The 25507-nt window shown below is 41.6% G+C and overlaps 2 protein-coding genes across 4 annotated transcripts; both read left to right on the forward strand.

Moving 5' to 3' along the window:
• The first annotated feature begins 3632 nt into the window (after positions 1-3632).
• On the forward strand, positions 3633-8201 carry LOC137022685 (extracellular calcium-sensing receptor-like). 2 transcript variants are annotated; one of them, XM_067389120.1, is made up of 6 exons: positions 3633-3856; positions 4311-4602; positions 4823-5650; positions 5766-5993; positions 6143-6266; positions 7288-8201. In XM_067389120.1, the coding sequence occupies exons 1-6, from the start codon at positions 3633-3635 to the stop codon at positions 8199-8201; spliced, it is 2610 nt and encodes an 869-aa protein (XP_067245221.1). The 2 variants fall into 2 exon arrangements, with proteins under 2 accessions (XP_067245221.1, XP_067245222.1); XM_067389121.1 differs by having other exon boundaries at positions 3744-3856; positions 6152-6266.
• Positions 8202-20053: 11852 nt separating this feature from the next.
• On the forward strand, positions 20054-24514 carry LOC137022686 (extracellular calcium-sensing receptor-like). Of its 2 annotated transcripts, none has more exons than XM_067389123.1 (6): positions 20054-20277; positions 20608-20899; positions 21118-21945; positions 22061-22288; positions 22455-22578; positions 23601-24514. In XM_067389123.1, exons 1-6 carry the CDS (start codon positions 20054-20056, stop codon positions 24512-24514), a joined length of 2610 nt encoding a protein of 869 aa, XP_067245224.1. The 2 variants fall into 2 exon arrangements, with proteins under 2 accessions (XP_067245224.1, XP_067245225.1); XM_067389124.1 differs by having other exon boundaries at positions 20165-20277; positions 22464-22578.
• The last annotated feature ends 993 nt before the right edge of the window (positions 24515-25507 follow it).

The following is a 25507-nucleotide window of genomic DNA, read 5'->3' on the forward strand; positions in this document are numbered from 1 at the left end:
CCTGACTCGGGACCAGCACACTCTTTTTGGCATTGAGCCTCAGCCCAAGCCTTTTCATGTGCGACAGAACAACATCTCGATGTTGAACTGCCAACTGTTCTGTTTGAGCTAGTATCAACCAATCGCCGATATAGTTCAGCTCGCAGATGCCCTGGAGTCTCAGCGGAGCCAGTGCTGCATCCACGCACTTCGTGAACGTGCGGGGTGAGAGAGATAGGCTGAAGGGAAGAACCTTGTATTGGTAAGCTTTGCCCCCGAAAGCAAACCTGAGGAACTTCCTGTGAGAAGGATGGATGGATACATGGAAGTATGCGTCTTTCAGATCTATCGCTACAAACCAGTCCTCGGACCTGATCTGAGGAATGATCTGTCTGAGTGTAAGCATTTTGAACTTCAACTTTCTTACAGATCGATTTAGTACACGTAAATCTATGATCGGACGCAACCCTCAATCCTTCTTTGGAACAATGAAGTAACGGCTGTAAAAGTCCGACATTTTGCTGGGAGGGGGAACCCTTTCTATAGCCCCTTTTTGCAAAAGCGTTGTAACCTCCTGTTCCATCACCAGAGACTGCTCTGGGGGTACCACTGTGGAAAGCACCCCTTTGAACTTGGGCGGACGAGAACCGAACTGAATTCTGTAACCCTGTTCTATCACGAGCAGCACCCACTTCAAAATATTTGGGAGACTTTTCCATTCTTCCAAATATTCTACTAAGGGAACCAGCCTCTCGAGACTGGTCTCTGGTGTTTTTTGAGCACTTGGCTCGTCTATTTGACGCGGCGCACCGGCAGACAAACGAATCACGTGCTGACAGACCCTCCTCGGAGTATCGGCGGAGACCGCTGTGTCCTGACGCACACTGGGTGGCAGGGTTGACAGGACGGTCCCCTGAGGGCACCGGGAAGGACCCGATATCCGAATCCTCCCGGAGGGGGCTGCCCTCGAGAGATCCTGCACTACAAATGTCAGGACTTCTTCTCTGAAGCCTTCCGGGAGATAATGACGGTCCTCAGATCCGTCCTACCTCCGGAAGGCTTCGCCTGTGCCGCCCGTCCCGGTCCCCAAGATCTTCGTGGGGGAGTGCGGGAGGCGACACTGGCCTTCTGTTGAGCCCTGTGGGCTGAGGAGCTGGCTGTCGGCCGAGGCTGCTCCCGCCCAGCAGCCTCGGGGGGATGAGAGCGGCGGGGAATGTTTTTGGAGAATGCCGCTGTTTGTTTCCGTGTCTCCTGAAACCTGTCGATGACAGTTGACATCGCGTCGCCGAACAGGCCATTAGGAGACAGCGGCGCGTCCATAAGCATATTTTTATCTCTCTCCTTGATGTCAGAGAGATTAAGCCATAGGTGTCTCTCCGTGGCCACCAGGGCTGCCATAGAGCGGCCGATGGATTTGGCCGTCTCCTTGGTGGCCCGGAGAGCTAGATCTGTTGCCTTTCGTAGCTTGTGCAACGCTTCAAAGGACGCTTCCCCACTCTCATCAAATTCCCCTAGCAGGTCGGCTTGATATGCCTGTAGGATTGACATTGTGTGAAGACATGCAGCCGCCTGACCTGCCGCCCAATAAGCATTGCCCACCAAGCCCCTAAAGACAACCTCTAGCTTGGTGGGCAATGCTTATTGGGCGGCAGGTCAGGCGGCTGCAGCATCAAAGTCTCAGGGGACGATGCAGACTCGGGCGATAGATGGCTCGCAAGCGTCTCTTCAACCCGAGGCATCGCCCCATAGCCATGACATTTCAGCCCAACTATATTGCTGTATAGTGATGTTTGTGGGCTATACAATCTATTCTGAACTGGTCTCTTCCACGACCTCGACACCTCGGTGTGGAGGTCGGGAAAAGACGGCAGACCCCGACGCTGAAGTAGTGACCGCGCTGGAAGAAACCTCTCATCTAATTTGCTTTTGGTTTTACTTTCAGCTTTCTCTGCGGGCCAGTCAATATTTAGCTTTTATACTGCCCTGGTCACTATCTCTAATAGCTCCTCATATGCAGGGGATGAGGATGGCGGTACCTCATCGACGCTCTCCACATCAACCTCCTCGGAGGTGTGTGGTGAGCGCACTGGCGCCGTTGTACTGTGGCTGCCGTCGCATCATCCAAGTGGATGCTGCACACTGGTGGTGAATGAGGAGAGACCCCTGATATGATTGTAAAGTGCTTTGGGTGTACAGTAGTACATATGAAAGAGCTATATAAATGCCTCATTCATTCATTCATTCATTCAAGATATGTTGAGCATCGGTGTCTCCCGTCGGGGGGAAGAAACCGATACGCGTGCTTCCGCCGCCAAAGGAGAGACACTGGGTCTAGCAGTTAAGGGAAGCGATAGGGCAGCGAGTGCAGCCTTCGCTGAGGATGAGATCGAGATCGCAGCACTCTGAGGGTGAGCCGCTCACAGTGTAGACAGACAGCTCCCTCGAGAGCTGCCTGTGCATGCTCAACCCCCAGGCATTTCACGCACATCTCGTGTGTATCTCCCGTCACAATGAAACGTGGGCAGGGAGGAGTACACTTTTCCGCCATTTTATATATATATATATATATATATATATATATATATATATATATATATATGCGTGTCTTATTGTGCTTGGAAACTCTTGTCCTCAGACGAAGAGACCACAGTGTGTATAGACAATACAACAGTAAATAAGACAGACAAGATACAGATAGCGCTTGCTGAAGAAAACAGAAGCTAGCGTGCTTTGTTCTTCACGAACACAAAATACAGAGGGTTCCCATCACGTCACTCGATGTAGCGTCGATAGTTCCCACAAAAGGGAACCAAAGATTGTTAGTTAGTTTTTGAAATGAGTGCATGAGTGCGTTTACCACCAGCATTCGCTGTGTCGTGTTAGTGTATTCATTATTTCGGACTCACCGCAGGTAACTCATAATCTGCAGTTGTTACTCCTGACAAAAAAATTGCATGCGGCGCCTGTGGAAAGTTACTGGAGTGCGCACGTCTCTCACAAGGAACACAATGGCAGTGATTGACAAGCCAGAGGGCTAATCGTTTACACGATGATCACGTAAACGATTGGCTGATGTTTTTAAGGCCCTACCTCATGCACAGATGATGTATATTAATATTATTCATTTTAGTGCATCTAATAAATAGTCTTTTATTAGTTAGTAAAGACATTTTTAAGTAATATTGCAAAAATGTATAAAACAAAACATCCTCTGTAGCACCTTTAATGAGAGTGGGTGTCTTATTTTAGTCACTATGTTGTAATAACAGAGGAGACTGAATTGTGAAACTGATCTCTGGATAAAAACAATGAAGGTGGGACTTAAGTAAGTCCCAAAAGGGGGAGGTGTGATCTGAAAAATTTGTGATGTTTCGGTTTAAAGCAGGCCTTATAAAATAAAATACATTACAATAATAATTATTAGTACAAATTTAAATGTTGGAAATATATTAAAATATTGTTAATTCTTTGTTTTATAATAATTGTTGTACTTGGTGGAAGTGGAGGGTTCCAAAATACAAAAATGACGTCCTCATTTCCAGAGAGGGAAGTGGCACCACCTGCTATTAAAAAAAAAAAAAAGCACCACACAAAATCTTTATATAAATCAGCCATCTGACTAAAGAGTAACATAGACTCATAAGAAGAGAGGGATGTGGGTAATTCTGTATATTTTCTTGTTACTGTCTTGTAACTATATCTGTGTAGCTTTGATGGTCAGTTCAGGTTCCTGTCAGCTCCAGGGACACTTTACATTGAAGGGGATGTTCCAGGATGGAGACCTTCTCATTGGTGGTCTGTTTGAGGTTCAGAGATTCATCAAAGTATTCCCTGAGCTGAGCTTCAGAACAGAGCCAAAACTACCACATTGTGAGCAGTGAGTCTGGACTAACACCTGAAGAAAACTTAAGACAATATTTTTTTTTTGTGACTGCATATATATTTATACATTGTAACTTGTCAATGATAATTTAGTCTTATATATATATATATATATATATATATATATATATATATATATATATATATATATATATATATATATATAAAAATTGTTAATTGTAAAAATTGTGAAAAATAAAATAATAAGAGATTAACTGAATTTCATAACACAATAGTTTCAAATTTAATTACACTTTGTATCATATATATATATATATATATATATATATATATATATATATATATATATATATATATATGATACAAAGTGTAATTAAATTTGAAACTATTGTGTTATGAAATTCAGTTAATCTCTTATTATTATTTTATTTTTACAGTTAGTATTACTAAGTTAATCACAATTTAATTTATATTGTCTTCTTCTTTAGCTTCTATATGACAAGCTTCCAGCAAGCACTAACAATGGTTTTTGCGATTAATGAGATTAATAACAATCCCCACCTGCTGCCAAATATCACACTTGGTTACCAGATCTACGACAACTGTTTAAGGCTTGAAGTAGCATTCCGTGGTGCCACAGCTCTGGTTAGTGGGACAGAGGAGACCTTCTCTGACCTCAATTGTAAAGGCCCACCACCAGTGATTGGAATCATAGGTGATCCAGGTTCTACTCATTCTATTGCAATTTCCAGTGTCCTGGGGCTGTTTCGTCTGCCTATGGTATGATAGTTAAAACATCTTTTTAGACTTTAATATTTGATTATCTAATATGTCATGTTTTCATTCATAATAGAACTTTGTGCAAATATCACAAACCTGCTTCAAAAAAAAAAAAAAAAAAAAAATTTAAATACAATACAATACAATACAATAGCTTTAGAACTGATAACATTTGTTCATCTTTCTCTGTCTCTTGTCTCTGCTCCTCATTTCTAATTAGATTAGCTACTATGCCACCTGCTCCTGTTTGAGTGACAGGAAAAAGTACCCATCTTTCTTCAGAACAATCCCCAGTGATGCCTTCCAGGTGCGGGCTATGGTTCAGATTTTGAGACATTTTGGATGGACCTGGGTTGGTCTTCTCTACAGTGATGATGACTATGGTATCTACGCTGCTCAGTCCTTCCATCAGGAAATGCAGCGGTTTGGACATTGTGTTGCTTTTTCTGAAATACTGCCCTATGATAATAACCCCCGAGATAATCAACGTATAACAGGAGTGATTCACACCTCTACAGCTAGAGTAGTGGTTGTTTTTTCTGATCCATCTTTACTGATACCTTTGATGAACGAAGCTATGTTGCAGAACATGACAGGCAGGCAATGGATTGCAAGTGAAGCTTGGGCCACTTCAACTGTGTTTAACACACCACGTTTCCTGCCCTTTCTGGGGGGCACACTGGGCATTGCCATCAGACGTGGGGAGATTGAGGGGCTTCATGACTTTCTGTTACATCTTCGTCCCAACAATGATCAAAGAAATATTATAGTAAGGATCTTCTGGGAGAACATGTTTGGGTGCAGTTTTGAAACTGGGGATAAAGAGACAGAAGGAGAGCAAGTGAAAAAGGTCTGTACAGGGCAGGAGGATCTGAGCACGACAAACTCACCATACACTGATGTTTCAGGGTTGAGAGCATCTTATAATGTGTATAAAGCAGTTTATGCCTTGGCACATGCACTTCATAACCTGATGCAGTGTGAAGAGGGCAGAGGACCATTCAGTGGGAACAGTTGTGCTGACACAACAAATCTGAAACCCTGGCAGGTAATTTTCTCTAGACATATAGATGAGCTGAATGTGGACAAGCAAAATATGGGCTCTATATTAATTCAAATGTCAGATAAAAATATAACACCTGTCCTATATACAAACTGTACAGCTGGTTCACTACCTACAAAAAGTGAACTTCACCACAGGATTTGGGGATCATGTGTCATTTGATAAAAATGGAGATGCTCTGGCCATCTATGATGTGTTGAACTGGCAGCCGAGCTCTGAAGGGTCAATAAGGGTCCACAAGGTCGGTGTAGTAAATGAAGGGGCAGCATCAGGGATGATGCTTACACTGGATGAGGATGCATTTTACTGGAACTCTGAGACAAAAAAAGTAATTAACATTGAATGTTAAATGTCATAATGTTTTCAGATATAAAGTCTAAATATGAGACAAATGAGATAAAATAATGTAAAAGCCAAGCTTGTTATTATGTAAAAGTGATGACAAACATGACTGATAACTGATGGTGTCTCTTTCAGCCCCCACAGTCTGTGTGCAGTGAGAGCTGCCCCCCAGGAACCAGACGAGCCACGAGGAAGGGTCATCCTGTCTGCTGTTTTGACTGTCTGCCATGCGGAGATGGAGAGATTTCTAATACAACAGGCGAGGAGATTGCTGGCAAAATTTGAATATAATTTGATAGAATTTTCGGTAACACTTTACAATAAGTTTCATTAGTTAACATTATTTAACTTCATTAGTTGACATGAACTAATAATGCACTGCACTTCTACAGCATTTATTAATCTTTGTTGATGTTTCAACATTTACTAATACATTATTAAAGGGTAGGTAGCACACATAGTGTCTATCAATCACATGTTAATCTTGAGTACCTGTAGAGTACTATTCCTGAAATAGGTAAAATCCTGAAAAAGGTCATCTTTCCCTCACAACCAATTCAGATCCTTTGGTGACAAGAGCTGTGTCTCATTTCAGAAGCTGCATTCTCTGGAGGTCGCATTTTGAAGGCTGCATACGTCATTAAGGATGTCTTATTTAAGAAAAGTAACTGTAATAAAATCGTCTGATATTCATTGTGAGGTGTAAAATATGTAATTTCTTTCTTACTTTGCATTCTGACAGTTATTTTTCTTAATTGAGACTACCTCGATGATATATGTAGCCTTCAAATGTGGCCTTCGAAGGGTGCACCCTCTGAATTGGGACACAGCCATTGTTGAAAAATCTCTCTGCTTTTCGTAACCTGAACGGAGCATGTTGATGGGCGTGCTCTTGCTCTTGGTGATGTGTGTGTGTGTGCACGCTTATCAGGGAGAAGTGTCTATAAATGGAATTCCACCCTTTATTACGTGATAAATGGCCATACTCTAAAAGAAAACTCTCTGAAACCTGGTCTGAAACCGGAACTAGTGTATTTGGCACAGAAATACTCTGTCATACGTCCAACTCGTGTTTTGAAACTTTGGCAATGTTAAGCATGAGAATCTAACTCTTTAACAGTGTTAATATTAACTAACATTAATGAATTGTTCATGGTAAGTTCTTGTTGGTTAATACATTATAACAAATACACCTTATTGTAAAGTGTTACCTAATTTTCTCTTAAAAATCTTACATTGTGTTCATTGTGTATTTTTTTTTTTTTTTTTCTTACCCATAGATGCTGTTGAGTGCATGTTGTGTCCAGATGAGTTCTGGTCCAATCCAGATAGGAATCAATGTGTCCCCAAAGAAGTAGAGTTTCTGTCCTATGAGGATCCTCTGGGCATCTCTCTGACCACTGCATCTCTGCTTGGCACCTGCTTCTGTGCTCTTGTGATGATTGTCTTTGCCTATCACCATAACACTCCCATAGTACGAGCCAACAATTCAGAGCTTAGCTTCCTGCTTCTGGTGTCACTCAAACTGTGTTTCCTGTGTGTGCTACTGTTCATTGGTCAGCCACAGTTGTGGACATGTCAGTTAAGACATGCTGCGTTTGGTATAAGCTTTGTCCTGTGTATCTCCTGCATCCTGGTCAAGACTATGGTGGTAATAGCTGTGTTTAAGTCATCTCAACCAGAGGGCAAAGGAGCAATGAAATGGTTTGGAGCAGTTCAACAAAGATGCACAGTTCTGGTCCTAACTGCCCTTCAAGTTGTGATATGTGCAGTCTGGCTCTCTACTGCCTCTCCAACACCCCATAAAAACAACCAGTATATCCGCTCTAAAATAGTATATGAATGTGCTGTTGGCTCAGTGGCTGGTTTTTCTATGCTGCTGGGATACATTGGACTGTTGGCAGTAGTTAGTTTTCTGTTAGCTTTCCTGGCGAGAAATCTTCCAGATAATTTTAATGAAGCAAAGTTCATCACTTTCAGCATGTTGATCTTCTGTGCTGTGTGGATTGCATTTGTTCCAACATATGTGAGCTCACCAGGGAAATATGCAGTTGCTGTGGAGATTTTTGCCATTCTGTCTTCAAGTTTTGGATTACTGGTGGCCATATTTGCCCCAAAGTGCTACATCATTCTTTTGCATCCAGAGAGAAACACTAAAAAAGCAATAATGGGACGAGAAACACAAAATAAATAGTTTTATATTATTTAGCTCCACCATCTACAGACACTTTGTGACAGAATGAATGAAAAATCTATATTATTTAGTATTTATTTTAATATACATTTAGCTTACTATATACAAACTGTATATTCTAACCCCTAACCCTAAACCTTCTCTTAAACCTACCCATCACAGAAAACTTTCTGCATATATATATATATATATATATATATATATATATATATATATATATATATATATATATATATATATATATATATATATGCACGTTCAGATCAGCCGCCATTGTTGAGTGCAACATCCTGTAACAGTCTCATGTCAGTTACATGCAATTTATCCTCTGTAATTCTATTACCCACCCTGAGAGGGCACCAGTGAGCAACACTCTCAGGTATAAACAGGTGTGGGCAGTAGAAATCAGCTTTGTTACTGAAGTTAGCAGAAGTGATGGGAGAAACTAAGCGTTCCAAAGCTTCAAATCAATTGAACCAATTGCTTCGCAAAATAATTCACTGTTTTGAAGCGTTCGGAAAACCACATATTGGTGACCCCTGCTGGTCAGAACAGTATAAGTGAAGTTCCTAAATATAATTTAGGGAGGAGCGAGCCCATCCCTGTGTCTCCTCTGTTGTTTATTCACCTCATGTTTCCCTGCTTCTGTTCCCCTTGTTTGTTACCATGGACACTCATTGGACCACACCCCCTTGTTATCTCATTATCTCATTACCTTGTTATCTCATCAGCCTTGTTTATATATAAGCCTATATAAGCCTGATTCACTCATCCATTCCCTGCGAAGTATGGTATGTGTAACTCTGCAATTCTGACCGTTTCTCTGGTTTCTTGTATCCTGTTTTTTTTTTGTTTTTTTTTTTTGGACTCTCTGCCTGCCTTTGGTTTTCCCATTTGCCTAGTTCCTAGCCTGTGTGTGGACTGGGTGCTTGTTTTAATCTTTGCCTGTACACTGGATTATGATTGTGGATTAACATTCTCAATAAAACTGCGTTTGAATCCTCAGCCTTCGAGTCTTGGAGCATTACGTTACATTAGCATATTTCTTAAAAGTGTGATTAAACATATATTTATTAGCAAAGCACTTCTAGTATACTTTTTAGAAATATATTGGAAGTACACTTATTGTTTAGCATATTTCTTAAAAGTGTAATTAAGTATATATTTATTACCAGAGTACTTCAAGTATACATACTATATATATATATATATATACATACTACTTCCATTTTAAAGGTGCCCTAGAACCAGTTTTTACAAGATTTAATATAAGTCTAAGGTGTCCCCTCAATGTGTCTGTGAAGTTTCAGCTCAAAATACCCCTGTAGAAGGAGGCGGGAACCGGCGAACATTCAACGTAACTTTAATTCAAAATAAACAAAGAACAAAATGAAAGTAAAGCCGGCAGACCCTCGCGGACGTCTGCCAGCCACACAAACATAACAAAACCATAACATAAAGTCCAGGCCTTGTCCTCTCTCGTCCTCCATGGTCGTCGCTCCTCCTTTTATGCTCCCGGAGCTCCTCCGTGAGAGACTCAAGGCCGGTACGCCTCCCAGGTTCCCTCGCGCCGTTCCCTCATGGCTCTCGCCCGCCCTGGTCGCCACATACCCCCATCGCCCCTCACAGGCCGGGGGGTACCTCCGAGACTGCGCTCTACTCCCCCCCGGGGCCTGTCTCGGCGGCCGCAGCACCTGGGGGTAAGGACAGACGAGACGAGAGAAAGGAGACAGAAGCAAGGGGAGCGACAGGACGAGAGAGGGGAGAGAGGAAAAAGAGAAAAAAAAAATTCTTGGTCCGGTTCCCCGACACACTGCCGCTCGGTCCTCAGCCTGCCAAGAGGCTCTTTCTCGCGGTGCCATGCGGTGGCACTGGACGCTCGGTGGACGGCCCGATCCTCGACCGCCTCCTGGCGGCCGGCGATGGCTCCTCCGACTGAGGGCAGCCGGCAGCGAGTCCCCCGTCCCCTGCTCCTCCCCTTCATGGCGGACGGCAGCAGGCTCCGGCTCACAGCAGACGGCGGCGACTCCTCCGCTCCCTCCAGGTCCAGGACGGCAGCCACCCCACCTCATCCCAGGAGCACGGCATCCGGGTCTCCGTCCCACCTTTCACAAGGCTCCAGCACCACCGCCTCAGGCAGCCTCTCGCGGTCTTCACTTCCGCGCTGCCCGAACTCCGCAGCACCGCGATCCCCCTCAGCAGCGAGGGCTCTCCGACAGCATGTCCCTCCTTCCTCCCGGGTTTCGGCACCAATGTAACACAGTTCGTAGATGTGGGAAGAAGGAGGCGGGAACCGGCGAATGTTCAAACAAACTTTAATGTAAAATAAACAAAGAACAAAATGAAAGTAATGCCGGCAGACCCTCGCGGACGTCTGCCGGCCACACAAACATAACAAAACCATAACATAAAGTCCAGGCCTGGTCCTCTCTCATCCTCCACGGTCGTCGCTCCTCCTTTTATGCTCCTGGAGCTCCTCCGTGAGCGACTCAAGGCCGGTGCGCCTCCCAGGTGATGCTTGTTATCATTTGCGTCACCGGCCTCGCGCCGTTCCCTCACGGCTCTCGCCCGCCCTGGTCGCCACAACCCCATAGATTTTTTTATATTTATTTTTTAACTGCCTATTTTGGGGCATCATTAACTATGCACCGATTCAGGCTGTGCCCCCTTTAAATCGCACGCTTCCTGCACCTACAGTGCTTTTACAATGTTCACACAGCTAATATAACCCTCATATGGATCTTTACAAGATGTTCATCATGCATACCGCATGCATGTGTCAGATCATATGAGTATAGTATTTATTTGGATGTTTACATTTGATTCTGAATGAGTTTGATGGTGCTCCGTGGCTAAAGCTAACATTACACACTGTTGGAGAGATTTATAAAGAATGTGTTTATGCATTATACAGACTACAAGTGTTTAAAAATGAAAATAGCGATGGCTCTTGTCTCTGTGAATACAGTAAGAAACAATGGTAACTTTAAGCACATTTAACAGTACATTAGCAACATGCTAACGAAACATTTATAAAGACAGTTTACAAATATCAATGAAAATATCATGTAATCATGGATCATGTCAGTTATTATCGCTCCATCTGGCATTTTTCGCTATTGTTCTTGCTTACTTACCTAGTCTGATGATTCGGCTGTGCTGCTCCAGACGTTAAACCTGCCTGCCCTTGCGTAATGCCTTGAACATGGGCTGGCATATGCAAATATTGGGAGCATACATATTAATGATCTTGACTGTTACGTGACAGTTGGTGTTATGTTGAGATTCGCCTGTTCTTCGGAAGTCTTTTAAACAAATAAGATTTATCTAAGAAGGAGGAAACAACAGTGTTTGAGACCCACTGTATCTCATTTTCATGTACTGAACTCTTGTTATTCAACTATGCCAAGGTAAATTCAATTTTTGATTCTAGGGCACCTTTAATCTTGTAAAGACCACTGTTGCAGAATTACAACATCACTTTAAAAAAAAAAAAAAAAAAAAATGTTTTTGTTTTTTTTGTTTTTTTCTCAAGACCACATTTACATAGTTAATGGGTTCTATTGTTTGTCCTCACAATGCTATTGGTAGAAGAAGTGTTTATAGGTCTGGTCATCTGGCCATGAACTTACTCTACCTGCAAACTTTGCGTTGAGCTCATCTCATTTTTTTGCATAACTGGATGTCGTCAAGATTCAAGTAAAATTCCTTACATATATATCTATTTTTGTGTGTGTTTATTGCAATGTCTAGAACACATACATATTTAGTTATTTTGGAAAACATTAATCAAATTTGAATTAGAGATTGTTAAATCCATGTTGTAATTCTACAACGTTGGGCCAGAGTGGTAGTCAAAATAGCCTGTGCTCCTACACATTACATAAGGACACTGCACTTCTCACAAGGTCACAAATTGAAATTTAAACTGTTAGATGATTCATTTGAGCTAAGTTAGTACTTAGTTTAGCTTATACTATAATTAAACACAGGAATAAATTGTATGTGGAATTTGAAACTCCATCATCTAGAACAGTATCTGAAACTCCCTGTATCTTTGTAGTTTTTTAACTTCTAAATGATCCTGAGATTTTTTATGAGTGTTGCCCAAGTAGTTCATAGCATTAGGAGAAAGAAAAAACAGGCTCTGACTGTTCTGGATTTTTGAGGGGGATGCCTGTTGCATTGTGCTGGGACAGGTGTGAATGGTCTTGAATATGAACCTGTAAGTGCTCTGGGGGTATGCATGTGTTCCTTTTAGTATGATAAGTAGAGAGCATAATAGGCCAGCCAGACAGTATATTGTTTGAATGTAGTAGTGGAATTTTGATTAGCATTTGCTTTAAAATTATAATACTTTGATGAATAATACTTAGATCTCTACCCTCGACACATGGTCTACCACCCTTTTTCAGTTTATCTACAATATAAGACCCATATGTATTATTCACTTATTTATTTTTTTACTTTTTCCATTTCAGAATGCCAAGAGGTCATCGGACCACCATCCACTTGATGTACGCAAAGACATGATTGCACATTTCCCAGTAAAGACGAAGAGAGGATGCTGCAGACACTGCAATAATGGATACACAAATACACTGTGTAGCAAGTGCAATGTTCGCCTGTCACTGAAAGTGATAGAAGAAAAAGTTTTATAAATACATTTTTTTTCAATATTTTTATTAATAAATGCTTATTCATAAAAAAATATGACTGTTGTGTGATTATTACTCATGATATATACTGTTATGGGGCTAAGTAAGCAATCAACCCTGCAAATGAATGCTTAAATGCTCTGTATATCTGTTCAGAAAAAGTGAGTACAAATACAGAAATTCTGCTCCTAACTAGGCCCAACGTTGCAATATTACAAAATTTCCCTAAAAGCTTACTAAAATGTACGTTTTTTTAAAAAAAAAAATATTTAATTTCTACATCAGAGGCCTCCTAAAACAATATCTGAGAGGAATATAATTTTTTCTATATTTGGGTTTTACAGGGTTAATGGATTAGTTCACTTATAAATAAACTTTTTCTGTTAATTTACTCACCCCCATGTCATCCAAGATGTTCATGTCTTTCTTTCTTCAGTCGAAAAGAAATTAAGGTTTTTGATGAAAACATTCCAGGATTTTTCTCCTTATAGTGGACTTCAATGGGCACCAAACAGTTGAAGGTCATAATTAGTTTCACTGCAGCTTCAAATTGTTCAACACGATCCCAGATGAGAAATAAGAGTCTTACCTAGTGAAACAATCGCTCATTTTCTGAAAAAAATTTAAAATTATATCAGTTTTAACAATAAATGCTTATCTTGAACTAGCTCTCTTCTTCTTCTCTATTAGAATTCCAGCAGTGTAGACGCTGCTAAGTGTATTACTGCCCTCCACAGGCCAAAGTTTGAACTAATTGTTATATACTTTTGAACTAGCATATTGCATGTAAAAATTAGTTAAAACTTTGACCTGTGGAGGGCAGTAATACACTGAGCAGTGTCTACACTGCTGGAATTCAAATAGAGAAGAAGAAGAAGAAGAAGAAGAGAGCTAGTTCAAAATATGCATTTCTGGTTAAAACTGATATAATTTTCAATTTTTTTCAGAAAATGAGCGATGATTTCACTAGATAAGACCCTTATTTCTCATCTGGGATCGTGTAGAGCTCTTTGAAGCTGCACTGAAACTAATTTTGACCTTCAACTGTTTGGTGCCCATTGAAGTCTACTATAAGGAGAAAAATCCTGGAATGTTTTCATCAAAAACTTTAATTTCTTTTCGACTGAAGAAAGAAAGACATGAACATCTTGGATGACATGGGGGTGAGTAAATTATCAGGAAAAGTTTATTTAAAAGTGAACTAATCCTTTAAGTATATTTTAAATACATTTAATACTATGTCTTTTTCACCTGGGGATTGAACCATTTTGTTTTCTAAAACTTAACAAAACACAATGTAAATCACAGAATAAGAATATGTGGATAACTCCATTTTGACAAAATTCATTGAAATATATAATTCAAAGGTGTCGATTTGTGGATGGCAAGAACTGTTTTATTATTTATGTATTTTATTTTTTTAATGAAATAAAAAGTCTACTTTTACTATTACAGTTATTATTGTATTGATAGCAATGGATGCATGAAAGCCCCAAAAGGGCCAGGACAGCCCTCATCCCACATTAAATTTACACAGGTCACACCAAGAAGGACAACTGCTTAGTTGAGCAAATGAGCATGCTTAATATCACTAACAAAAAGTTTAGAAAGAGTCACACATGCATTTGTTTTATCTCGATTGGACTACTGTAACTCACTGTATGCTGGATTACCCAATCCTCCATGTCAAAGCTTCAGATGGTCCAAAATGCTTCAGCCATGTTTTTAACTGGGGTTCATAAATGAGAACACATTAGAACTCAGATTTTAGTGTCTCTTAATTGGTTGCCAGTGCGTTATAGAGTTGAATTTAAGATTTTGCTGTTTGTTTTTAAGTCTTTAAATTGTCTGGCACCTTCCTATTTGTCAGACCTTTTGAACGTGAATACGTTAATTACATGCTTGCGATCCTCAGACAGTATTACTCTGCACTCAGTCTTATCCAAGATCAAAACTGAAGTTGAGAGGTGACCGTGCGTTTGCAGTGGCTGGTCCCAAGTTATGGAACAGTCTTATTTTTATTTGTGCTTTATAAATAAATGAAATGAACAAAAAAACTCTGCAGTTGTGATCTCAAGGAAGGATCTTGCATTAATCAGCAAAATGGTTGCAGAGTAACACCTGGCTCCACATCTCTCAAAATACACCAAGCAGCTTCAGCAACCCCACAACATGAACTGAGGGATTAATGTTGTGCTAGTAATGTACATTGCAAAGAGGTACCCTGATGAAGACTGAATGATTGAGGGGACAGCTGACGAGATGGTCAAAACACTTTGGAGCAGATGTGGGCCAACAAATGGAAAAGTAGAAGTAGAAAGTGAGAAGGAAAGACCAGATACATGGGATGATGAAGACATGTAAAGTTGTGTCATGAAATAATTTTTTGACATTATAATGAATGTTTCTTTTCTTTTTTTTCTTTTTTTTTAAAACTGTGACATCCACAGGCAAGGCTGAACCAACTGCAAGATCATGATTGTATACTTCAGAATCTTTTACTCCATTCTTAATCAAACACGAATGGAGACGTTTGGTTCTAAAATCTTTGGTTCTGAAAAATGCGGTTACATAATCTGGTCATTGTTATAGGTGCTACAGAGGATGGTTTCAACGACTGAGAAACGATCCTCTTTAAGGATGAAACAGCTAACAAAAGGATGGTTTTTAGTGTAAGGAACTTATCCGACACTTCTTCTATTGGTTCAAAGGGAGCCTCGGCTAACCCTTGGAGCACAATAGTTAGATCCCAGGTCAGGGTTTTCTCTGTCTGAGAGGAAGCTCCAAAGGAGAGCCGTGAAGTAGTGACATTATGTCTGAAAATCATATTCTGGTCGGCCAGTAAGGGGCCACCAATATCAGGTCGACCTTCTCCTAGCGAACCTTCTCCAGAACTCCCGGGAGCAGTGCGACTGGGGGAAATGCGTACAGGCGCAGCCTCGGCCACGTCTGTAGCATAGCATCCAGCCCTAGAGGTGCTGGGTGCTGCAGGGAATACCACAGAGGGTACTGAGATGACTCCTCTGTGGCAAATAGATCGACTTGAGCTCGACCGAAAGTTTTCCATATTAACTCCACCACCTCGGTGTGGAGTTTCCATTCCCCCGGTCTCGCGCTCTGCCTTGACAGAGCGATCCCCCCCCACATTCAACTGCCCAGGGATATAAGCTGCTTTCAGCGAAAGGAGCTTTCCCTGGAACCAGAGGAGGATGCGACTGGCCAACTTGGATAATAGGCGAGACCGCAAACCCCCTGATGGTTGATGTACGAGACCACTGCAGTGTTGTCCGTACGGACCAACACATGGTGATCTCTCAGGTCTGGGAGGAAGTGTTTCAGAGCAAGAAACACCGCTATCATCTCCAGCCGATTTATGTGCCAGGAGAGCTGATGGTCCTCCCAAAGACCCTGAGCCGAGCGACCACTCATGATCGCCCCCCAGCCCGTGAAAGAAGCATCTGTCGTAAGCATTACGCGGCGACGAGAAGTCCCCAGCACGGGTCCCTGGGACAGGAACCAAGGCTTCTTCCACATGATCAGAGCACGAAGGCATCGCTGCGTGACTTTGATCATGTGAAAAGGATTTCCCCTTAGAGAAAACCCCTTGGTCCTGAGCCACCACTGTAAGGGTCTCATGTGCAGGAGGCCAAAAGTAATAACGTTGGACGCGGCTGCCATCAGACCCAACAGTCTCTGAAACTGTTTTACAGTGAGTGACTGGCCTAACTTCACCCCATTCACAGCCCCGAGAATGGAACTCACACGAGCAGGGGACAACTGTGCCTGCATCGTGGTGGAATTCCAGATTACTCCTAGATAGTTTGCAACCTGACTCGGGACCAGCACACTCTTTTTGGCATTGAGCCTCAGCCCAAGCCTTTTCATGTGCGACAGAACAACATCTCGATGTTGAACTGCCAACTGTTCTGTTTGAGCTAGTATCAACCAATCGCCGATATAGTTCAGCACGCAGATGCCCTGGAGTCTCAGCGGAGCCAGTGCTGCATCCACGCACTTCGTGAACATGCGGGGTGAGAGAGATAGGCTGAAGGGAAGAACCTTGTATTGGTAAGCTTTGCCCCCGAAAGCAAACCTGAGGAACTTCCTGTGAGAAGGATGGATGGATACATGGAAGTATGCGTCTTTCAGATCTATCGCTACAAACCAGTCCTCGGACCTGATCTGAGGAATGATCTGTCTGAGTGTAAGCATTTTGAACTTCAACTTTCTTACAGATCGATTTAGTACATGTAAATCTATGATCGGACGCAACCCTCCATCCTTCTTTGGAACAATGAAGTAACGGCTGTAAAAGCCCGACATTTTGCTGGGAGGGGGAACCCTTTCTATAGCCCCTTTTTGCAAAAGCGTCGTAACCTCCTGTTCCATCACCTGAGACTGCTCTGGGGGTACCATTGTGGAAAGCACCCCTTTGAACTTGGGCGGACGAGAACCGAACTGAATTCTGTAACCCTGTTCTATCACATCTATTTGACGCGGCGCACCGGCAGACAAACGAATCACGTGCTGTGAGACCCTCCTCGGAGTATCGGCGGAGACCGCTGTGTCCTGATGCACACTGGGTGGCAGGGTTGACAGGACGGTCCCCTGAGGGCACCGGGAAGGACCCGATATCCGAATCCTCCCGAAGGGGGCTGCCCTCGAGAGATCCTGCACTACAAATGTCAGGACCTCTTCTCTGAAGCCTTCCGGGAGATAATGACGGTCCTCAGATCCGTCCTACCTCCGGAAGGCTTCGCCCAAGATCTTCGTGGGGGAGTGCGGGAGGCGACACTGGCCTTCTGTTGAGCCCTGTGGGCTGAGGAGCTGGCTGTCCAGCTGCCTCGGGGGGATGAGAGCGGCGGGGAATGTTTTTGGAGAATGCCGCTGTTTGTTTCCGTGTCTCCTGAAACCTGTCAACGACAGTTGACATCACGTCGCCGAACAGGCCATTAGGAGACAGCGGCGCGTCCATAAGCATATTTTTATCTCTCTCCTTGATGTCAGAGAGATTAAGCCATAGGTGTCTCTCCGTGGCCACCAGGGCTGCCATAGAGCGGCCGATGGATTTGGCCGTCTCCTTGGTGGCCCGGAGAGCTAGATCTGTTGCCTTTCTAATCTCATGCAACGCTTCAAAGGACGCTTCCCCACTCTCATCAATTTCCCCTAGCAGGTGGGCTTGATATGCCTGCAGGATCGACATCGTGTGAAGGCATGTAGCCGCCTGACCTGCCGCCGAATAAGCCTTGCCCACCAAGCTAGAAGTTGTCTTTAGGGGCTTGGTGGGCAATGCTTATTGGGCGGCAGGTCAGGCGGCTGCAGAGTCGAAGTCTCAGGGGACGATGCAGACTCGGGCGATAGATGGCTCGCAAGCGTCTCTTCAACCCGAGGCATCGCCCCATAGCCATGACATTTCAGCCCAACTATATTGCTGTACAGTGATGTTTGTGGGCTATACAATCTATTCTGAACTGGTCTCTTCCACGACCTCGACACCTCGGTGTGGAGGTCGGGAAAAAACGGCAGACCCCGACGCTGAGGTAGTGACCGCGCTGGAAGAAACCTCTCATCTAATTTGCTTTTGGTTTTACTTTCAGCTTTCTCTGCGGGCCAGTCAATATTTAGCTTTTATACTGCCCTGGTCACTATCTCTAATAGCTCCTCATATGCAGGGGATGAGGATGGCGGTTCCTCATCGACGCTCTCCACATCAACCTCCTCGGAGGTGTGTGGTGAGCGCACTGGCGCCGTTGTACTGTGGCTGCCGTCACATCATCCAAGTGGATGCTGCACACTGGTGGTGAATGAGGAGAGACCCCTGATATGATTGTAAAGTGCTTTGGGTGTACAGTAGTACATATGAAAGAGCTATATAAATGCCTCATTCATTCATTCATTCATTCATTCATTCAAGATATGTTGAGCATCGGTGTCTCCCTTTGGGGGGAAGAAACTGCTACGCGTGCTTCCGCCACCAAAGGAGAGACACTGGGTCTAGCAGTTAAGGGAAGCGATAGGGCAGCGAGTGCAGCCTTCGCTGAGGATGAGATCGAGATCGCAGCACTCTGAGGGTGAGCCGCTCGCAGTGTAGACAGACAGCTCCCTCGAGAGCCGCCTGTCTATATATATATATATGCGTGTCTTATTGTGCTTGGAAACTCTTGTCCTCAGACGAAGAGACCACAGTGTGTATAGAGAATACAACAGTAAATAAGACAGACAAGATACAGATAGCGCTTGCTGAAGACAACAGAAGCTAGCGTGCTTTGTTCTTCACGAACACAAAATAAAGAGGGTTCCCATCACGTCACTCGATGTAGCGTCGATAGTTCCCACAAAAGGGAACCAAAGATTGTTAGTGAGTTTTTGAAATGAGTGCATGAGTGCGTTTACCACCAGCATTCGCTGTGTCGTGTTAGTGTATTCATTATTTCGGACTCACCGCAGGTAACTCATAATCTGCAGTTGTTACTCCTGACAAAAAATTTCATGCGGCGCCTGTGGAAAGTTACTGGAGTGCGCACATCTCTCACAAGGAACACAATGGCAGTGATTGACAAGCCAGAGGGCTAATCGTTTACACGATGATCACGTAAACGATAGGCTGATGTTTTTAAGGCCTTACCTCATGCACAGATGATGTATATTAATATTATTCATTTTAGTGCATCTAATAAATAGTCTTTTATTAGTTAGTAAAGACATTTTTAAGTAATATTGCAAAAATGTATAAAACAAAACATCCTCTGTAGCACCTTTAATGAGAGTGGGTGACTTATTTTAGTCACTATGTTGTAATAACAGAGGAAACTGAATTGTGAAACTGATCTCTGGATAAAAACAATGAAGGTGGGACTTAAGTAAGTCTCAAAAGGGGCAGGTGTGATCTGAAAAATTTGTGATGTTTCGGTTTAAAGCAGGCCTTATAAAATAAAATACATTACAATAATAATTATTAGTAAAAATTTAAATGTTGGAAATATATTAAAATATTGTTAATTCTTTGTTTTATAATAATTGTTGTAGTTGGTGGAAGTGGAGGGTTCCAAAATACAAAAATGACGTCCTCATTTCCAGAGAGGGAAGTGGCACCACCTGCTATTAAAAAAAAAAAAAAAAAAAAGCACCACACAAAATCTTTATATAAATCAGCCAGCTGACTAAAGAGTAACATAGACTCATAAGAAGAGAGGGATGTGGGTAATTCTGTATATTTTCTTGTTACTGTCTTGTAACTATATCTGTGTAGCTTTGATGGTCAGTTCAGGTTCCTGTCAGCTCCAGGGACACTTTACATTGAAGGGGATGTTCCAGGATGGAGACCTTCTCATTGGTGGTCTGTTTGAGGTTCAGAGATTCATCAAAGTATTCCCTGAGCTGAGCTTCAGAACAGAGCCAAAACTACCACATTGTGAGCAGTGAGTCTGGACTAACACCTGAAGAAAACTTAAGACAATATTTTTTTTTGTGACTGCATATATATTTATACATTGTAACTTGTCAATGATAATTTAGTCTTTATATATATATATATATATATATATATATATATATATATATATATATATATATTTTAGTCTTTATATATATATATATATATATATATATATATATATATATATGATACAAAGTGTAATTAAATTTGAAACTATTGTGTTATGAAATTCAGTTAATCTCTTATTATTATTTTATTTTTACAGTTAGTATTACTAAGTTAATCACAATTTAATTTATATTGTCTTCTTTAGCTTCTATATGACAAGCTTCCAGCAAGCACTAACAATGGTTTTTGCGATTAATGAGATTAATAACAATCCCCACCTGCTGCCAAATATCACACTTGGTTACCAGATCTACGACAACTGTTTAAGGCTTGAAGTAGCATTCCGTGGTGCCACAGCTCTGGTTAGTGGGACAGAGGAGACCTTCTCTGACCTCAATTGTAAAGGCCCACCACCAGTGATTGGAATCATAGGTGATCCAGGTTCTACTCATTCTATTGCAATTTCCAGTGTCCTGGGGCTGTTTCGTCTGCCTATGGTATGATAGTTAAAACATCTTTTTAGACTTTAATATTTGATTATCTAATATGTCATGTTTTCATTCATAATAGAACTTTGTGCAAATATCACAAACCTGCTTCACAAAAAAAAAATTACATTTTTTAAATACAATACAATACAATACAATAGCTTTAGAACTGATAACATTTGTTCATCTTTCTCTGTCTCTTGTCTCTGCTCCTCATTTCTAATTAGATTAGCTACTATGCCACCTGCTCCTGTTTGAGTGACAGGAAAAAGTACCCATCTTTCTTCAGAACAATCCCCAGTGATGCCTTCCAGGTGCGGGCTATGGTTCAGATTTTGAGACATTTTGGATGGACCTGGGTTGGTCTTCTCTACAGTGATGATGACTATGGTATCTACGCTGCTCAGTCCTTCCATCAGGAAATGCAGCGGTTTGGACATTGTGTTGCTTTTTCTGAAATACTGCCCTATGATAATAACCCCCGAGATAATCAACGTATAACAGGAGTGATTCACACCTCTACAGCTAGAGTAGTGGTTGTTTTTTCTGATCCATCTTTACTGATACCTTTGATGAACGAAGCTATGTTGCAGAACATGACAGGCAGGCAATGGATTGCAAGTGAAGCTTGGGCCACTTCAACTGTGTTTAACACACCACGTTTCCTGCCCTTTCTGGGAGGCACACTGGGCATTGCCATCAGACGTGGGGAGATTGAGGGGCTTCATGACTTTCTGTTACATCTTCGTCCCAACAATGATCAAAGAAATATTATAGTGAGGATCTTCTGGGAGAACATGTTTGGGTGCAGTTTTGAAACTGGGGATAAAGAGACAGAAGGAGAGCAAGTGAAAAAGGTCTGTACAGGGCAGGAGGATCTGAGCACGACAAACTCACCATACACTGATGTTTCAGGGTTGAGAGCATCTTATAATGTGTATAAAGCAGTTTATGCCTTGGCACATGCACTTCATAACCTGATGCAGTGTGAAGAGGGCAGAGGACCATTCAGTGGGAACAGTTGTGCTGACACAACAAATCTGAAACCCTGGCAGGTAATTTTCTCTAGACATATAGATGAGCTGAATGTGGACAAGCAAAATATGGGCTCTATATTAATTCAAATGTCAGATAAAAATATAACACCTGTCCTATATACAAACTGTACAGCTGGTTCACTACCTACAAAAAGTGAACTTCACCACAGGATTTGGGGATCATGTGTCATTTGATAAAAATGGAGATGCTCTGGCCATCTATGATGTGTTGAACTGGCAGCCGAGCTCTGAAGGGTCAATAAGGGTCCACAAGGTCGGTGTAGTAAATGAAGGGGCAGCATCAGGGATGATGCTTACACTGGATGAGGATGCATTTTACTGGAACTCTGAGACAAAAAAAGTAATTAACATTGAATGTTAAATGTCATAATGTTTTCAGATATAAAGTCTAAATATTATTCAAAGCTAAGATGAGACAAATGAGAATAAAATAATGTAAAAGCCAAGCTTGTTATTATGTAAAAGTGATGACAAACATGACTGATAACTGATGATGTCTCTTTCAGCCCCCACAGTCTGTGTGCAGTGAGAGCTGCCCCCCAGGAACCAGACGAGCCACGAGGAAGGGCCATCCTGTCTGCTGTTTTGACTGTCTGCCATGCGGAGATGGAGAGATTTCTAATACAACAGGCGAGGAGATTGCTGGCAAAATTTGAATATAATTTGATAGAATTTTCGGTAACACTTTACAATAAGTTTCATTAGTTAACATTATTTAACTTCATTAGTTGACATGAACTAATAATGCACTGCACTTCTACAGCATTTATTAATCTTTGTTGATGTTTCAACATTTACTAATACATTATTAAAGGGTAGGTAGCACACATAGTGTCTATCAATCTCATGTTAATCTTGAGTACCTGTAGAGTACTATTCCTGAAATAGGTAAAATCCTGAAAAAGGTCATCTTTCCCTCACAACCAATTCAGATCCTTTGGTGACAAGAGCTGTGTCTCATTTCAGAAGCTGCATTCTCTGGAGGTCGCATTTTGAAGGCTGCATACGTCATTAAAGATGTCTTATTTAAGAAAAGTAACTGTAATAAAATCGTCTGATATTCATTGTGAGGTGTAAAATATGTAATTTCTTTCTTACTTTGCATTCTGACAGTTATTTTTCTTAATTGAGACTACCTCGATGATATATGTAGCCTTCAAATGTGGCCTTCGAAGGGTGCACCCTCTGAATTGGGACACAGCCATTGTTGAAAAATCTCTCTGCTTTTCGTAACCTGAACGGAGCATGTTGATGGGCGTGCTCTTGCTCTTGGTGATGTGTGTGTGTGTGCACGCTTATCAGGGAGAAGTGTCTATAAATGGAATTCCACCCTTTATTACGTGATAAATGGCCATACTCTAAAAGAAAACTCTCTGAAACCTGGTCTGAAACCGGAACTAGTGTATTTGGCACAGAAATACTCTGTCATACGTCCAACTCATGTTTTGAAACTTTGGCAATGTTAAGCATGAGAATCTAACTCTTTAACAGTGTTAATATTAACTAACATTAATGAATTGTTCATGGTAAGTTCTTGTTGGTTAATACATTATAACAAATACACCTTATTGTAAAGTGTTACCTAATTTTCTCTTAAAAATCTTACATTGTGTTTTTTTTTTTTTTTTTTTTTTTTTTTTTCTTACCCATAGATGCTGTTGAGTGCATGTTGTGTCCAGATGAGTTCTGGTCCAATCCAGATAGGAATCAATGTGTCCCCAAAGAAGTAGAGTTTCTGTCCTATGAGGATCCTCTGGGCATCTCTCTGACCACTGCATCTCTGCTTGGCACCTGCTTCTGTGCTCTTGTGATGATTGTCTTTGCCTATCACCATAACACTCCCATAGTACGAGCCAACAATTCAGAGCTTAGCTTCCTGCTTCTGGTGTCACTCAAACTGTGTTTCCTGTGTGTGCTACTGTTCATTGGTCAGCCACAGTTGTGGACATGTCAGTTAAGACATGCTGCGTTTGGTATAAGCTTTGTCCTGTGTATCTCCTGCATCCTGGTCAAGACTATGGTGGTAATAGCTGTGTTTAAGTCATCTCAACCAGAGGGCAAAGGAGCAATGAAATGGTTTGGAGCAGTTCAACAAAGATGCACAGTTCTGGTCCTAACTGCCCTTCAAGTTGTGATATGTGCAGTCTGGCTCTCTACTGCCTCTCCAACACCCCATAAAAACAACCAGTATATCCGCTCTAAAATAGTATATGAATGTGCTATTGGCTCAGTGGCTGGTTTTTCTATGCTGCTGGGATACATTGGACTGTTGGCAGTAGTTAGTTTTCTCTTAGCTTTCCTGGCGAGAAATCTTCCAGATAATTTTAATGAAGCAAAGTTCATCACTTTCAGCATGTTGATCTTCTGTGCTGTGTGGATTGCATTTGTTCCAACATATGTGAGCTCACCAGGGAAATATGCAGTTGCTGTGGAGATTTTTGCCATTCTGTCTTCAAGTTTTGGATTACTGGTGGCCATATTTGCCCCAAAGTGCTACATCATTCTTTTGCATCCAGAGAGAAACACTAAAAAAGCAATAATGGGACGAGAAACACAAAATAAATAGTTTTATATTATTTAGCTCCACCATCTACAGACACTTTGTGACAGAATGAATGAAAAATCTATATTATTTAGTATTTATTTTAATATACATTTAGTTTACTATATACAAACTGTATATTCTAACCCCTAACCCTAAACCTTCTCTTAAACCTACCCATCACAGAAAACTTTCTGCATATATATATATATATATATATATATATATATATATATATATATATATATATATATATATACGTTCAGATCAGCCGCCATTGTTGAGTGCAACATCCTGTAACAGTCTCATGTCAGTTACATGCAATTTATCCTGTGTAATTCTATTACCCACCCTGAGAGGGCACCAGTGAGCAACACTCTCAGGTATAAACAGGTGTGGGCAGTAGAAATCAGCTTTGTTACTGAAGTTAGTAGAAGTGATGGGAGAAACTAAGCGTTCCAAAGCTTCAAATCAATTGAACCAATTGCTTCGCAAAATAATTCACTATTTTGAAGCGTTCGGAAAACCACATATTGGTGACCCCTGCTGGTCAGAACAGTATATGTGAAGTTCCTAAACATAATTTAGGGAGGAGCGAGCCCATCCCTGTGTCTCCTCTGTTGTTTATGCACCTCATGTTTCCCTGCTTCTGTTCCCCTTGTTTGTTACCATGGACACTCATTGGACCACACCCCCTTGTTATCTCATTATCTCATTACCTTGTTAATCTCATCAGCCTTGTTTACCTTGTTTGCCTATATAAGCCTGATTCACTCATCCATTCCCTGCGAAGTATGGTATGTGTAACTCTGCAATTCTGACCGTTTCTCTGGTTTCTTATATCCTGTTTTTTTTTTTTTTGTTTTTTTTTACTCTCTGCCTGCCTTTGGTTTTCCCATTTGCCTAGTTCCTAGCCTTGTGTGTTTGGACTGGGTGCTTGTTTTAATCTTTGCCTGTACACTGGATTATGATTGTGGATTAACATTCTCAATAAAACTGCGTTTGAATCCTCAGCCT

This window comes from Chanodichthys erythropterus, chromosome 7 (genome assembly GCF_024489055.1).
Source record: "Chanodichthys erythropterus isolate Z2021 chromosome 7, ASM2448905v1, whole genome shotgun sequence".
In the NCBI taxonomy this organism is placed as follows: domain Eukaryota; kingdom Metazoa; phylum Chordata; class Actinopteri; order Cypriniformes; family Xenocyprididae; genus Chanodichthys; species Chanodichthys erythropterus.

Coding starts and splice junctions, on each gene's coding strand:
- LOC137022685 (XM_067389120.1), top strand. CDS start 3,633: ATGTGGGTAATTCTGTATATTTTCTTGTTACTGTCTTGTAACTATATC. Junction 4,603..4,822: donor GGCTGTTTCGTCTGCCTATG/GTATGATAGTTA, acceptor ATTTCTAATTAG/ATTAGCTACTATGCCACCTG. Junction 5,994..6,142: donor GGAACTCTGAGACAAAAAAA/GTAATTAACATT, acceptor TGTCTCTTTCAG/CCCCCACAGTCTGTGTGCAG.
- LOC137022686 (XM_067389123.1), top strand. CDS start 20,054: ATGTGGGTAATTCTGTATATTTTCTTGTTACTGTCTTGTAACTATATC. Junction 21,946..22,060: donor CAAATCTGAAACCCTGGCAG/GTAATTTTCTCT, acceptor CAAACTGTACAG/CTGGTTCACTACCTACAAAA. Junction 22,579..23,600: donor AGAGATTTCTAATACAACAG/GCGAGGAGATTG, acceptor TCTTACCCATAG/ATGCTGTTGAGTGCATGTTG.